The following is a 16,431-nucleotide window of genomic DNA, read 5'->3' on the forward strand; positions in this document are numbered from 1 at the left end:
TTTCACAGATATATATATTATTTAAGAAATAAAAGCGGGTGTATATAGAGAGAAAGAGGAGGGAGAGGGGAGATAGAGATAGTATGTAATCATAGCAAAGGATACTTGTTTCCTTTCTTTTAAAATACATAAATTTTTATCATAAAAAAAGCCCCAATCTCAACAATAATAATAACTCAAAGAAGAAAGAATCAACGTAATTTATTTCAGATCTCTTTTCTTATAGAAAAAAGGGGGTACAAAGGGGGGGGGTGTATGAAAGAGAAGAACAATTCATCAACGACTATATCCTAATATAGATAATGCTTAAAGGTGTATAATACATATTCTTTGCTTTCTAACAACAACAATAAAAGGCGATATATCCACCTTAATTATAGTTTGCTTTACAATTTCAACTGTAATTGTTATATCTATATATACAATTAACAAAGAGATTAATAGAACAGGAAAGAATTATGAATTGAAAAGAATACAGTTTGATACTACTTATTATTATTGTCAATACTACTGATATTAATATTACTAACAATTTGTATGCATGAGAATTCAAGTGTGTGTGTGTGTGAATCTGAGCGCGCGCGAGAGAGAGAAAGGGATAGGGTGATACGTTTATTATATTCTATTGAACTTGTATAAACACAAGTGAATGGTTTATGTATAACATGATAGTCTAATACAAGTATATTATTACAATTAACTTTATATGTGAACGAGTATATATATATATGGGTGATAAACTTTATGATTTAATTACTTTTATAAGTAGTATAAGTAGTATATTGTATTATAATAATAATTATTTATTTGATTAGTGGTCTATTGTTTATTTTACAGATATGTACCCATTGTTTTTCTCGCCTCCACCCCCCGCCTCTCTTTCTCCGTTTTTCCCGCGCTCTCATCAATTTCAACTTTGTTTTAATTAATTGAAAGTCATTTCGTTTAAACAAATAAATAAAGTAAGGTCATTACATTCATTCAATGTACAAGAAAAATTAGTTGATTAATGATAATAGAATTAAGAAATCCAATGAAATCATAAAAGAATCACAAACACTCACACACACACACACACACACACGCACTCTCTCTCCCAAGGAAATTTCCATGAAAATCATCTTAATTTAACCAAGTTGTTGGGGAATGAATTACACATTGTTGAAAGAAAACAACAACAACGAAAAGAAAAAAAAAAGAAAAGAGAAAAAACATACAAATTTGTTTTCTTTTTAGCGCTTCTTATCACGGTACATTAATTCTAGTTTCATTATTATAATTAATAACCGTAACATTAAGATAAATATAATTAATAATAATAATAGTTATAGGTTGGGAACGGAAATGACAAATAATGTGGATTATAGTTTTATTTTTATTTACAAAAATAATAGTAGTTTGTAAGTAGTATATTATTATTATTATTATGCCTTGGTACGGCCGACTGTGGAGAGAGTGAGCTCTCCTTCTAGAAATGCTCTCACATGGACATATGTATATTCATTACCTTCTTGTGCCGGAGGTGTTGTTTACGAAATTGAAAGAACAAAAAGTGAATGTCCGGTGATTTAACCAGATTGGTGGATATGGGGGATCCATCTAGGGGAGTTGGAAATCATTGATTTCAAACCAATGGAGGACATGGGCTCCAAGACTCTGAGAGAACAAATGATGTATGAACCAATTATTGGTCACCAGCTACCATGAGACTGAGTCAGCTCTTCCTCTCAAAATACTCTCACACGGACAAACGCATACAACTACTGTCAGGGAAGTCCTACTCACTGCTTTTTCGCGGAATCACTGTTGTTTACGAAATTAAGAGGATGGAAAAGGAATGTCTGGCGCTTTAACCCGGTTGGTGGTTATGTAGGATCCTTCTAGAACAGTTGGAAAACTCTGATTCAAAACCAGTAGTGCACATGGGCTCTATAATCCTGAAGAAAAAATAGGTATATGAACCTTTTGTTGGTCAATGTCTACTATGGGACTGCATCTCCTAACATTGTTCCACTACCTTATGGATTAGACCTTTAAATCGAAGGCTCAGAGTTTGGCCTCATAAGAACACCACCTGTTTCGCTTTAAGCACCCGAAAAGTATCACAGCCTACACACAAATCAAGGAACTTGTATGGCGCCTATGTATTCGGTGCCCCTTTGTACTAATAATGATAAATAATAATAAACTGAATTTTCAGCAAGTAAAGTAACACGTTCATATTTTTAACTGTTAAAAGAACAAACAACAACAGATTAATAATATAAGAATGAGAAATCTAGCTTTAATGTATACGTGAATTTAACATTTTACTACGACTAGAATAGAAAAAACAAGCATCAAAAGAATGAGTAGCAACTTGGAAGGATGGACTAGGATAGAGTTGGATGGAGAAACTTGATGGATAGCTTATGCTCCTCCATGACGGGTAAGTATGTAAATGCAAAGAGTAGATATTACTGATGCTGTTTATATTTATTCATTGAATGTAATGGGAACTTTTAAAATCATTATAAACATAAATCAATATTGGTTCTTGATATCAATGGCATTTAACAATATGTACTGATCTATGATGATGCGTTCACTAGTGATTAAACTATGACAAATAAAGTTCAGTTATATTGTCCGTGGGGACTCAGTGGTGTAGAGGTTAATACAGAATCTGGGGTTTCTAGGTTCACTCTGCTACGGCAGGTTGTAGATGTGCACTGACGATTCGTATACTGAGATGAAACAACTGTAGAATGAATCCTACTTTTCAATGGCTTTCTAACTTAGATAGATTGCTGATATCGATAACGTGAAACAATTCTCACAAACCCCTATAGTGACACGATGGTATAACGATATTACGGTCAGATAAAGTCCATTTTTAAGTGAATACATAAGGTTCGAGTTAGATAAAAGTAACAAGTACTTAACTGATTCGACTGAGAAAAGAATCACAAAAGAACTCAGGGATCTCTTGAAGGAGATGATGATCGATAATTCCACTTACAATAACCTACGACCTTGTGGGTCTCGTTTGCCCCACATGTATGGTTTATCAAAAATACATAAACAAGGTATTCCTCATAGACCTATTCTGTCAATGGTAAATTCACCCTACCACAAAGTTGCACGATGGTTGGCAGATAAGTTAAAACCATTTCGTCAACGATTAGCTACCTATACACTAATGGATCCATTTGTATTTGATGACAGTATGAACGACATAAATATTGATGGTAAGTTTATGGTTTCCTTTGATGTGACATCGTTGTTTACGAAAACACCACTTTTTGAAACCGTAGACATAATTTGCCAGCATTCTGACATCCTACATCTACCAGCATCAGAATTCAAACGACTGTTAATCATGTGTACAAAAGATGTTCAGTTCCAATTCAACAATGTCATATACCGACAAATCGATAGTGTAGCAACGAGAAGCCCGTCGAGTTCGGTCCTAGCAGACATTTTAATTTCTAACTTCGAAAGAACCAAGCTCAAAGAGCCGTTTAGTGAAATGGTGCATTATCCGAGGTATCCTTTTCATGTTACCACCAACTGTGTATACAAATTTACATGTACCTACCAAATCAGTTACATTGGTAGAGCAGAAAGGAGAGCTCAAGTGCGATTCAAAACTTTTCAAAGTCAAGTGGTTTAAAAGAATTCAGCAGTGCCATCGCAAGAAATCTCCTTGACACAGGACATGAAGTCGATACACTGAAGTCTTTCAAGGTGATTAACAAACAATCAGACTCCAACCTTTTAAAATTTGCTGAATCAATAGCAATCAAACGTCTAAATACAGATCTATGTACCCAAAAACAGGCAGTAATAAACCTTTCTTTGCCCTGGTAACATTAAACCCCCTTACGTCATTAATTATTTCAACATTTTCTGAAGTTTAAATTACATCATTGTCATTTTTCTTCAATTAATATCTTTCTTTATTACCATTAATCTGTTTTCAGTTACTTCATTACATAATCATCTAATATTTGTTAACTCTATGAATTCTAATCACTATTTCAATGTTTTGGAACTTTCCCCTCCCACACTTTATTTCTCAGAAATGAACAATTTTTATGATCTTATTCAACCCTGTTAAAATCTTGGCTACATCATGATACACATATATTCATCTCTCCTCACCCTTGTATGTGTAAGGATGCCAATATCTGTAATAACGTTGATTTGTAAAAATATTATAGGTTGTAAGCAGCTGATGAGAATCTAACAAAATAAAATGAATCCATATTATTCGTTCTTGCTCTCTTTAAGATAATAAAGGGAATTATGTGTATGTAATTTTAGAGTAGTATTAATCGGGGATCGGCTTCAGAATGCAATCCCGAGGAAATACTTACTAGGAAGAAATAACTAGATCAGTGACAATCCCATTCATAGATTACCAGTTTCAACTTAAAAATGGGCAATGTATATTAGAAGTTAAAACAGATCATAAACGACAAGCTACTAACTATTATTAAAGTAGTCAAAAACAATATTTAAAAGGTTTTGCGGTGGTTTTTAACAACTTAATTTCGGTAATACACTACGATACTTGTCTGTTGTTAATTTACAACTTTTTGGCAAGAATTTACAACATTTCCTATGATATTCATGGAAACCTGAAAATACGGAATGATTAGGCATCATTCCTTGAACTAGAAACGATGAAACTTGTAGAGGATGTGTTTATGGCGAGAACGATTTTGAAGTGGATCACTATTGTCATTATTATATTATGTAAACTTTCATGGCTTTTGTGAATAACGGAGGTGAGTTAGAAGCGACCAGTACCATATCCGAGTCCTTGAGTGAACAACAACTCTAGGGTGTTGAGTACATCCAGGTGACAAGTTCGAAACAGGACGAAACGCTCAACCTGGATTTCACTGTTAGCCAATATAAATCTTTGCTCATAAACATTTGTCTGATGTGATTAGGCGACTTCATTACCAATCATGAAGCTAAAAAGTTCAGCCTGATAGAGGATTTCAAATCTTCATGTGACAACAGATAACTTTCCTGAAGGTAATTAGTTATGGTCGAACATATATAAAGAAATCCAACAGTGGACGAGACCTAAAGATTGAATTTGATAAAGCTGGGAAGAAACATGTACTTATTAACCGAATTGACCAAATCGTAAAAGATATAAATCAAAGACAGATGAAAGCTTGAAAGAATTTCTTGCAGCAAAATTACTTTCAATATGTAGATAAATCCACTTCTATGTATGCAAAAGCAAGTATACTGAAAGAACAGGAAAGCAAACGAATAAGTTTTCTAGATCGTATGTCAAAGAATCTATGCGCCTCAGGGTATTATACACAGTTACCAGATTCACTAGGATTGGTGATACATCTGTCTTGTAACTGATAAATGTTGGATTTTACTCATGAGTCATAACTTTTCACCATGAAACTGGAAATTATTCTGCAAAATGATCACAAGTGAGAATATGTCTATCATTAATTATATGACGAGAAGTTTGTGTAAACTAGTAGTGCTCCGATATATATTTGGAAACCTCGCCTCTCCAAGTTGAGGACGTTAGACGACTTTCTGTGTTCGATGATCGCTGTCTCCGAAGGATTGCTGACATCCAGTGGCAACACCATGTTAGTGATGCAGAGGTTCGGCATCGTGTGTTCGGGCACAGAGATGATAATGCAATCGATGTCACCATCTCGAAACACCGACTTCGGTGGCTTGGACATATTCTCCGAATGTCGTCCCAAAGAATTCCACGTCGTGCATTATTTGCCGACTCTGCGACCGGTTGGAAGAAGCGGAGAGGTGGTCAGTGCATGACATGGTGTCGTGGTATGACAGAAAGCTGCAAAGGACTGGCTTCTGTCGGTCCTTCACGACTCCCTGGTTGAGGTCCGAGAGATGGTGCTACACAGTGGCTAGAGACGTTATTAGATATGGCTCAGAATAGAAGCCAGTGGCGATCCTGCTGTAACCTTCTTTTACTTTCTACATAAAAAGTGGTTGTGTCTCCCTTAACTGAAAGATTTCTTTTGATTGTACCTTTCCGTTCCCTCATTATTACTACACTACCTTACACCAATCTCTTCGTTATTGTTCTCTTTTTTTTACGCTCCTTACCTTTTTTTTCTCTTCGAATTCTCATCGTTTTGTGTGGCGCATATATATTGGCGCTCTCTAGTACCAATATTTATGTGTTCAAATAAATAAATAATGCTCTTTACAGTCAATCAAACTTGCTCTACAACGATCAAGTAAACTGATAATTGTACGTCTAGGTGGCTGAAAGCCGGTTTCGAACCAGAACTTTCTATAAGATCGAAGTCATAATAGTTCACGAGAATTCGAGCCTCATCTGTGTACAAAAGTCATTCAATCCTTTATTTTAACATGGTCCTAGGTATGTTGTACGAAAAAATAGGACCGATTAAATCAAGAATTTGTACCAGGCCAATAAATCATCACCGACTAGAATGATGAACTATGTTAGTAGATATATACAACCTGATTGGATTTCGTGTGATTATAACAACCATTGGTTGGAGACTTTTGGTGACATGACTCAGAATCATTCACAGTGATGTAGGTGCATTCGCTCCTTGTTCTTTCATTATAACATAAGTCCCGAAGTCTCTTTATATATTTTTTCCATCTCTATACCCAACATTTTCTACTTCTACTGATGCTGTTGTTAGTTGTACTACTCTAGAAACTTGTGTTGAAATAATTTCATCTTGTGCTAATGTGGTATTGTAGTGAGCGAGAACACAGTGGGGACAACCAATGAATTTGAACAGAATATCTTAGTAAAATCTGAGAACCATATAGTAAACACTTCATTTGCAAAATATCAATCAATCGTCTCAGACTTTATTGTTCTTTCATTTCCACACCAATTATTCTCCGTTTTCGTTCTCTTTCCTTTGATCTTTTGCTGCCAGACATTTCACTTTCGATTGGTGATACAAACTAGTTATATATGTCAGCATCAGTAGTGCACACCACACTCATCCCCCCTTTTCTTTTCTGCATTCTGTGCCACACTCTGTCAAAATGTTGAGTCTATAGCGCGCTGACCTTCATAGCTCGGTCAACCTGTCGAATCATCAAAATCCGACGTACGCCCAGAGCCCGGGACTTTCAACGCATGCACTCTAGCAACCTGCCGAGCCATCTACATCCGATGTCCAGCCGGAAACCGCACATCTCGCTGCTCCTCTCCGTCGACAGTACCCGCTACAGTCAACGCCTCCCCACCAGAACACCCCTCGACGTCACCTCCTCGCAGCAGAGCGCCCCAGACCTGTAACGACGTCAGCAGAACAGCATCACAGTATGACTGTGATGTATGCTGCTTATGTCTGTCGACGTAATTAGTATGTATCACCAATAGGAAGTGGAATACTTAACAGCAGAAGGTTAAGAAGATCGAATTGAAGGGAACAGGAATGTAAACTGAGGGTAATTGTGATAGCGATGAAGTTTGAAATATTTGCGAATAAAGTATTTAATTTGTAGTTTGTCACATTTACGAAAGAACTCTGTAATTTTACAATAAATAATAAATTGGTTATCTTCATCAATCTTCGTTCCATATATAACAACTTGAGCCGATGTACATATGTATCAAGTTCGACATTGACTGGCAATGATCATATTATCTCTCTTATCATAAGCTTTACTTTAACCTATGAACTGTTATTATACGATTTTCAATTCTTGAATTGTTCCCTGTCTATTAGCCACTGCCTCAAACATTCACAGCCACATCTAGCTAATTCTTATACAAATGTTGTTCATATTTTATTGGTACGTTGTGGTCTGTTTCATTGGTATATAAACTCAGTATGTTTGAAATGTAATGATTCGTATTACAGAGTCTGAGACTGGTGTACTGGACTTAACTGGCTGGGTTAAGCGGGAAGCAGGACCAATCGGGACTCTAGGCTGCTCGCACGTGTTTTACGCGTCCTTAATCCAATCGATAATTTGCTGCTTCTGATTGGTGGCTTTGGGCTATAACAGTAGTTAATCCTTAAAAATTTTTGACAAATTTGTTAAACAACACAACACTCTTCTATTGGACTATGTGTATTAATATACAGTTTTAGTAGATCACATGATCAAAAAGGGAATTCTCTTTGTTGAGCTATTTTCAACTGAGGATTCCCACAATAGGATAAACGGTCATCCATTCAGTGCTTCCAGGTTTTCCATGGTGATCTAGCTTCAATTGACTCATGATTTCATGGATTATCTACCAATGATCCCACCTCGTGAGATTCGAACCCAAGACCTATCAGGTTTCGCGAGGTGGGATCATAGATGCGCAATGTTGGTGAGTCCCATAATAGGACGAAACGACCATTTAGTGTATTCAGATTTTCCACGATAGTCTAGCTTTAACTGACTTATGAATTTGTACTATTAAAAAACTACTATAATATCTACAATACCCCCCCTTCTGATGTTTTTAGTTTGTTTAATGGAGGAATTTTATAGATGTAGATAACATAACTCTCTTTCCTCCTCCTCCTCTTTAGGAGCTCAACTTCGAGACCAACAGGCAGGATTCTGTAAGGATAGATCGTGTACAGACCAAGTCACAATTCTACGGATCATTGTGGAACAATCAATTGAATGGAATTCATCACTCTACATCAACTTCATTGACCACGAAAAAGCATTTGATAGCGTGGACAGGACAACATTATGGGAGCGTCCTCGACATTACGGCGTGCCTCAGAAGATAGTCAATATCATACAGAATTCTTATGATGGATTAAACTGTAAAATCGTGCATGGAGGACAATTGATAGACTCGTTCGAAGTAAAGACCGGTGTTAGGCAAGGTTGCTTACTACCACCCTTTCTCTTGCTCCTGGTGATCGAATGGATCATGAAGACGTCAACATCTGAAGGGAAACACGAGATACAGCGGACATCTAGGATGCAGTTGAACGATCTAGACTTCGCAGATGATCTGGCCCTCCTATCGCAAACGCAACAACACATGCAGGAGAAGACGACCAGTGTAGCAGCAGCATCAGCAGCAGTGGGTCTCAATATACACAACTGGAAAAGCAAGATTCTCCAATACAACACAGCATGAACCAATCGAATTATACTTGACGGAGAAGATTTGGAAGATGTAAAAACCTGTACATATCTGGGCAGCATCATTGATGAACATGGTGGATCTGATGCAGATATGAAAGCGCGGATCGGTAAAGCAAGAGCAGCATATTTACAACTGAAGGACATCTGGAACTCAAAACAACTGTCTGTCAACCAACACCAAGGTCAGGATTTCCAATACAAATGTCAAGACAGTTCTACTGTATGGGACGGAAACCTGGAGAACTACGAAAGCCATCATCCAGAAAATACAGGTGTTTATTAACAGTTGTCTACGCAAAATACTTCGGATCCGTTGGCCGGACACTATTAGCAACAACCTACTGTGGGAAAGAACAAACCAGATCCCAGCGGAGGAAGAAATCAGGAAGAAGCGCTAGAAGTGGATAGGACACACAATGAGGAAAGCACCCAACTGCGTCACAAGGCAAGCCCTCATATGGAATCCTCAAGGTCAAAGGAAAAGAGGGAGACCAAAGAACACATTACGCCGAGAAATGGAGATAGACATGAGAAAAAAGAACAGGAATTGGATAGGACTAGAAAAGAAGGCCCGGGACAGAGTGGGTTGGAGAATGCTGGTCGGTGGCCTATGCTCCATTAGGAGTAACAGGCGTAAGTAATAGTAAGTAGTCCTCTTCTTCTTCTTCTTATCAACCATCGGCAGCTTAACCTTCGAGGCTTTCTTCACGTCCTTATCAGATACAACTTTAGCAGGTATCACTTTTGTAGACGAACACGTACCAATAGAAGAAATCAATGATATAGAAAGAATCTATACTGTATATTCTTTCTTTTTTTTCATTTTCGTGCCAAAAATTAAACAAAAAAAAAAGAAATTGCTTTATGTACATGATTCGAAGAAACATGAAATTGACCTGAATTCAAAACATTCACATTATATATATACACTGCAAATAAAGGAAAAGATAATAATAAATAGGGTTTACCATTGATCTATAGGTGCACATGGAACAAGTTTCACTTTTGATAATAATGGAATTGGTGTAACTGGTATAAATAGGGTTTACCATTGATGTATAGGTGCACATGGAACAAGTTTCACTTTTGATAATAATGGAATTGGTGTAAGTGGTATAATAAATGATGAATCTAATAAACAATGATTTGTTGTATTATTTTGTTTAGATAGATCATTATTATCATGATAGTAGATATTATTCATAAATGAACAATCTGTTGGTTGTAAACAATAACCAATACCTAAATCAATTGTACCAGAATCTGACCAACGTCCAGCGGTTAATTCAATATGTGTACGAATTTCTAAATGATCTTGATTTATTGTTGATGTTGAAGATGTATTATTATTAGTAGTAGTATCTTCATCTAATTGATGCCAAGAATTTGATGGTGGCCACCAATGATATAATTTAGATTGAATATTTGTATTATGTGTAATAGATTTTGTGAATTGATGATTATGTGATCCCGATAAATCAGGACGTCGAAATATGATACATATATGTTTGCTTAAATAAATTTAGAAATATAAATTATTTACAAGAGAGGAAATATAAAAATATCACAGATCATAGATGAGATCAAAATCTCATATTGATCAATCAATAAATAATGATCAGGGTCAATAATGCTGGTTAATAGAGATTAGTTGAAGCTTGGACAGCTTAGTGATAACATTATATATTGTGAAACTGATTGACATCAGTGTGAAATTTAAAAGAAACGTAATTCTAATCAAAATTGTACGAGTCCCCCAAATGACCTGGTATGGCCGAGAGTGGGGTGGGTTCGCCCTTCCTCTTGAAATACTCTCACACGGTCACGTGTATACAGCCTCTACCAAGGAAGTCCTACTCACTGCCTTCTCGTAGCGGGGGTGTTGTTTACGAAAATGAGAGGACGAAAAGCGAATGTCCGGCGCTTTAACCGGATTCCAAATCCATGGTGCACATGGGCTCCAGTATCCTGCGGGAACTATTATTATTATACTACCTTACACCAATCTGTTCGTTATTGTTCCCCTTTTCTTTCACGCTCCTTACCTTCTTTTTCCTTGTCTTTAAATTCTCATTGTTTTGTGTGGCCCATATATATTTGGTGCCCTCTTGTACCAATATTTATGTGTTCAAATAAATAAAATTTGTAAGTACACCTTGTTGACAAGTGGTAATTAGCATGACGACTAACTCCAATAACTTGGCATTAAATCAAAGTGTTCCCTTGAAGTTTTTGAACATATTACACAATACTGTCAATGATGTTTGTGTTCACTGAACTCAAGATAGTTTAATTGTATAGATTATTGACTGTCATTTTGAAGACAACATTATCAAAGTCTATTTTGAGTAGAAGTTTCACAACAGCTGATACTTTTGTAGTGACAAGCCTAGAAGGGGAATACATGTTTCGTCTAATTTTACATATCGTGTGACATTTTGTTCTGTGCAATATTGATTTTATATTTCTCAATATAGTATTATTACCTTAGCTTAATATATTTGTATTGGTTAAGTGTAAATTGTTTCTTCTAGTTAGTGCTTTTTTAGCAAGGCTGTTTTCTACTGCATGGGATTGCTGACCCAATGACCAACTTTCCTTATTCACCCGAGCTTGGAACCAATAGTAACCCTAGAAGGCATCATCATCGATGAACAAGGAGGAGGATTTGATGCAAAAGTAAAGGCAGGGATTAGCGAAGCAAGGACAGCATTCCTACAGTTGAAGAAATTATGGAACTCAAAACAACTGTTCTTCAACATCGAAGAATTTTCAATATGAACGTCAAGACAGTTCTACTATACGGAGATGAAACTTGAAGAACTACCACAACCATCATCAAAAAGGTACAAGTATTTATAAACAATTGTCTAGGCAAGATACTTCGGATAGGACGTATATTGAGGAAATCATCAAACTGCATCACAAGGCAAGCCCTAACCTGGGATACTTAAACTTAAAGGAAAAGAGGAAAACTAAGGAACGTATTGCTCCGGGAATTAGAAGCAGACATCAAAGGAATGAATAGCAACTGGAAAGGACTGACCAGGGTAGAGTTCAATGGAGAATGCTGGTGGGTGGCCTATGCTTCTTGATGAAGGATAACAGTCGTCAGTAATTAAGTTAAGTGTAAAATCTCGTCCAAGGAGATAATTATATTCTTTGTATTATTTTGTGTGAACTTCGTGTGTACTTTGTGGCAACTCTGTATATCTTTTCATTTACATGTTATGTACTAACCATTCATGAAACAAGTGTAGAATCAATATAGAAATGAGTGTATTTAGTTTAATGATTATTTAAATGAGTGTTTTTAAAGAGTCGATATGTCTCCATTTATATCAGTGTCTTAGCGTCATATGAATTGTAGTGGTTCCCGTTTTCAAGTATAAATAGAAGGATCGCGTATGAAATAGAGCTGAGAAGAGTCAACATGGTTATAACAGGGGCATCGAATACATATGCGCCACATAAGTCACTTGTTTCATGTGTGTACTGTGATACTGCCAGGGTGTACAAACCGAAACAAGTGGTTTTCTTAGGGGGCCATAACCAGATCCTCCGACCTAAAGGTCTGATCCACAATGCAGTGGAGCAACGTCAGGAGATGCTGTCTCATGGTAGCCAGTGACCAACGATTGGTTCATACACCATTTGCTCCTTCAGCATCCTGGATACTATGTACATGATTGTTTTAGAATCACGGTTTTCCAACTTCCCTAGGCGGACTCTCCGTGTTCATCGACCCAGTTAAAGCGTCGGGCGTTGGTTTTGGTCCTCTTAACTTCGTAAGCAACACCCCCGCCTAGAGTAGGACTTTCTTGGTGCTGGCTGTATCCATGCGTCTATGTGAGAGTATTTCGAGAGGGAGCGATCATAGTACTTTGTGAATTAATTGTCATCTTATCAAATTTGTGTGAAGGATGTGATACTGCCCGGGTGCCCAAACCGGAGCGGTGGTTTTCTTAGGGGGCGTTGGACGACTCTCTCTGCTTGATCACCGTTGTCTCCGACGGATTCCTGACATCCAGCAGCAACACTTTTAGTAATGAAGAGGTTCAGCATCGTGTATTCGGGCGCAGAGACGACAATGCAATTGGTGTCACTATCTTGAGACATAGACTTCGGTGGCTTGGACATATTCTACGAATGTCGTCCCAGAGAATTCCACGTCGTGCATTATTTGCCGACTCTGGGACTGGTTGGAAAAAGCGGAGAGGTGGTCAGTGTATGACATGGTGTCGTGGTATGAAAGAAAATTGCATAGGACGAGCTTCTTCACGACTCCCTGGCCGGGGTCCTAGAGATGCTGCAACACAGTGGCTAGAGACGTTATTAGATATGGATCAGAATAGAAGCCAATGGTGATCGTCATGTAACCTTCGTTTACTTTCTTCATAAAAAATGACCGTAACTTCTTTAACTGAAAGAATTCTTTCTGGTTGTACCTCTTTGTTTCCCCCATTATTATTATTATTATTATTATTATTATTATTATTATTATTATTATTATTATTTCACTACCATACACTAATTCGTGGTCGTTAGTGTTCTATTTTTTCTTTTACACGCACCTTACATTCTTTATCTCTTCCTATTCTCATTATTATTGTGTGGCACATATGTATCTGGTGCCCCCTTGTACCAATATTTATGTGTTCAAATAAATAAATAAATTTCGAGAGGGAGAGGTGACTCTCCCTACCCTCAGTCGTACCGGGGCATTTGAGGGTTTCAGTGAGGATGAGGATTAGATTCGAATCCACATGAGAAAATCCTGGAAGCCTCAAAGAATTTCTACTCATCGCGAATGTACTGATTATTGTATTAATATAGTCACCATATGATACTAAAAGTGTGATCAATGTGTCGTGAATACTGTCTATACATCAAAACAATCTTTGGAATACCGCTTCAAATACAATAACATACTAACACAGTGATAACAAAAAGGATACATAATATCAGTCAGTCAGTCAGTAACAACGTAGAACTTCATACGTACGTACATCACTTCGAGTTGCCACACCACATTAACACAGAGATGCAGTGGTCGATTCAAATCCCGTAGTGGTAGAGGTAATAAGAGTATAAGCAGTTATCGGGAAGATTAGTGTTTGGAGATGTTACTTAAAGAGTATAATACAGTGAAATAAATTTGGGAAGGGAAAAAAAGAGACAAGGAGGAATAAGAAGATCAAAATTTGGGAGAACACAAAGAGTGTATGCACCTGCGCCATTGCAAACGATTTTGAGCCATGTCATTCAGGGTCTCTAACCATCGGTTGCTATTATCACGCGGATCCCAACCAGGTAGTCTACACCTACCGACATGACTCAGACCACTTGTCAGTGACTTCATGGACTTGTGCCATGTTTTGGTCTGGCTGCTCCTAGCTTTCTTCCAACCTACTCCTATACCACTGAACATCGCACGTCGAGGCAGTCGGTGGTTGGGCATACGTAACACGTGTCCCAGTCATCTCAACTGATGAAGTTTCACTAATTCATCAATTGATTTGCCATCCTTACCTAGTACCCGTTTCCTAACAACTGCATTACTTACTCGATGGTCCCACGATATACGAGCAATGTTTCGAAGACATCTATGATCGAATACTAGTAACCTATGAATAGCATCTACTCTTACTGCCCATGCTTCACTGCCATAAAGTAGAACGGAACGAACTGCTGCGCAGTAAACCCGTCCTTTGGTTGATAGACGGATATCTCGCCTACGCCATAAATGACGCAAGTTGGTAAAAGCTAGTCGAGCCTTCTGTACATAATATATATATATATATATATATATATATATATATATATATATATATATATATATACAAACACAATAACAACTTACCGTGCCATCTCAATATTCAAACCAATAATGATCGCTCTAATTCTTATCATAGCTGATGCAATAATTGCAGTGAAACGAATCTCTGGTATACTAACATTTCCACTAACATGACTAAATGATGATGTTGGCAAATCAATTCGATTAGTATTCATACTTAATAGATCATTTTCATTTAACATATTCATCATGATCATAATATTATTATCTGGTTGATATTGATTCAATGAAATTATTGATCTTGTATCAATATTATAATTATTTTCTAAATTCATTAAACTACTACTATTACTAGATGGTTGTAGTAGTATCGCATAGACTGGTATTAATCTATTGGATAAATCTATTAAATAATCAATTAATATGACATAATCATCATTGAATTGTTCTAGATTGAATTCCATTGGAAAAGAACGTTTTCTAGTGTTACTTGACAATGGTTTAGATAGATCAATAATTGGTAATGATGAAGTAACATCATTTTGTTGTATTGATGAATTAGATAATAAATTGATAATTGAATTTAATGAATCCAATAAATAATTGATATTGATTTGATGATGATCATTTGTGAATGATTGAAGCAATTCAAATGTATTCGAACATAATCGAGATACATAAATAGATTCATATTTTGTTTTACCAGAGAATAAATGATTTATCTAAGAAAGAAAACATTGAATAAACAATATGATTAGCTCTCTAAATGCAAGTTGTTGCTTCAGGACTGGTCTGTGTCAACACCTCAACTGTGAATATGAAGTGAAGTAGTCGAAAGTGTCTACAACTTCATTTGTCTTGGAAGTCTGATCAGTCATAATGGGTTGGTGTCTGATGAAATCTCAGCACGGATTCGAAAAGCTCGCTTGGCTTTTGCCAACTTATGTCACCTGTGGCGAAGGCGAGATATCCATCTATCAATTAAAGGACGAGTATACTGCGCGGCAGTCCATTCTGTTTTAGTTTACGGCAGCGAAACATGACCATTAAGAGTAAAAGACACTAGCCAGCTACTAGTATTTGACCACAGATGCCTTAGAAATATTGCTGGCGTCTGCTGGGATCACCGGGTAAGTAATAGTGAGGTTAGACGCAACGTATTGGGGAATGATGGTCAATCAGTTGATGAGGTTGTAAATCTTCATCGACTAAGATGGTTGGGCCACGTGTTACGTATGCCTGAACACGACTTGCAATGCTGACCAGTGTTGGGGACGGTTGGAAGAAATTTAGGGACGGCCAAACCAAAACGTGGCATCAGTGCTTGAAATCACCAACTTCTAGTCTGAGCCATGTTGGTAGATACAGACTACTTGGTTGAGATCCGCGTGACTATAGTAACCAATAGTTGGAAACCGTGGGTGACATGGCTCAGAATCCATCACAATGGTGTAGGTGTATAAACTCTTTGTCTTCCCCTAAACAATGAAATTTAAATTGCTTTATATCTTTCTTTC

The 16,431-nt window shown here is 36.9% G+C and overlaps 1 protein-coding gene across 1 annotated transcript in view; it reads right to left on the minus strand.

Moving 5' to 3' along the window:
* Positions 1 to 1,331: 1,331 nt before the first annotated feature.
* The window catches only part of INTS4 (Integrator complex subunit 4), a 35,205-nt gene continuing 20,105 nt past the window's right edge, over positions 1,332 to 16,431 (minus strand). The window contains exons 11-12 of the mRNA XM_051217141.1: positions 14,978 to 15,636; positions 1,332 to 10,625 (exon numbers count right to left, since the gene is read on the minus strand). Of these exons, the coding sequence (XP_051065775.1) occupies positions 10,160 to 10,625; positions 14,978 to 15,636 (1,125 nt within the window). The 3' untranslated portion in view covers positions 1,332 to 10,159. The remainder of the gene's footprint in view (positions 10,626 to 14,977; positions 15,637 to 16,431) is intronic.

Source organism: Schistosoma haematobium, chromosome 6 (assembly GCF_000699445.3).
Source record: "Schistosoma haematobium chromosome 6, whole genome shotgun sequence".
NCBI lineage: Eukaryota > Metazoa > Platyhelminthes > Trematoda > Strigeidida > Schistosomatidae > Schistosoma > Schistosoma haematobium.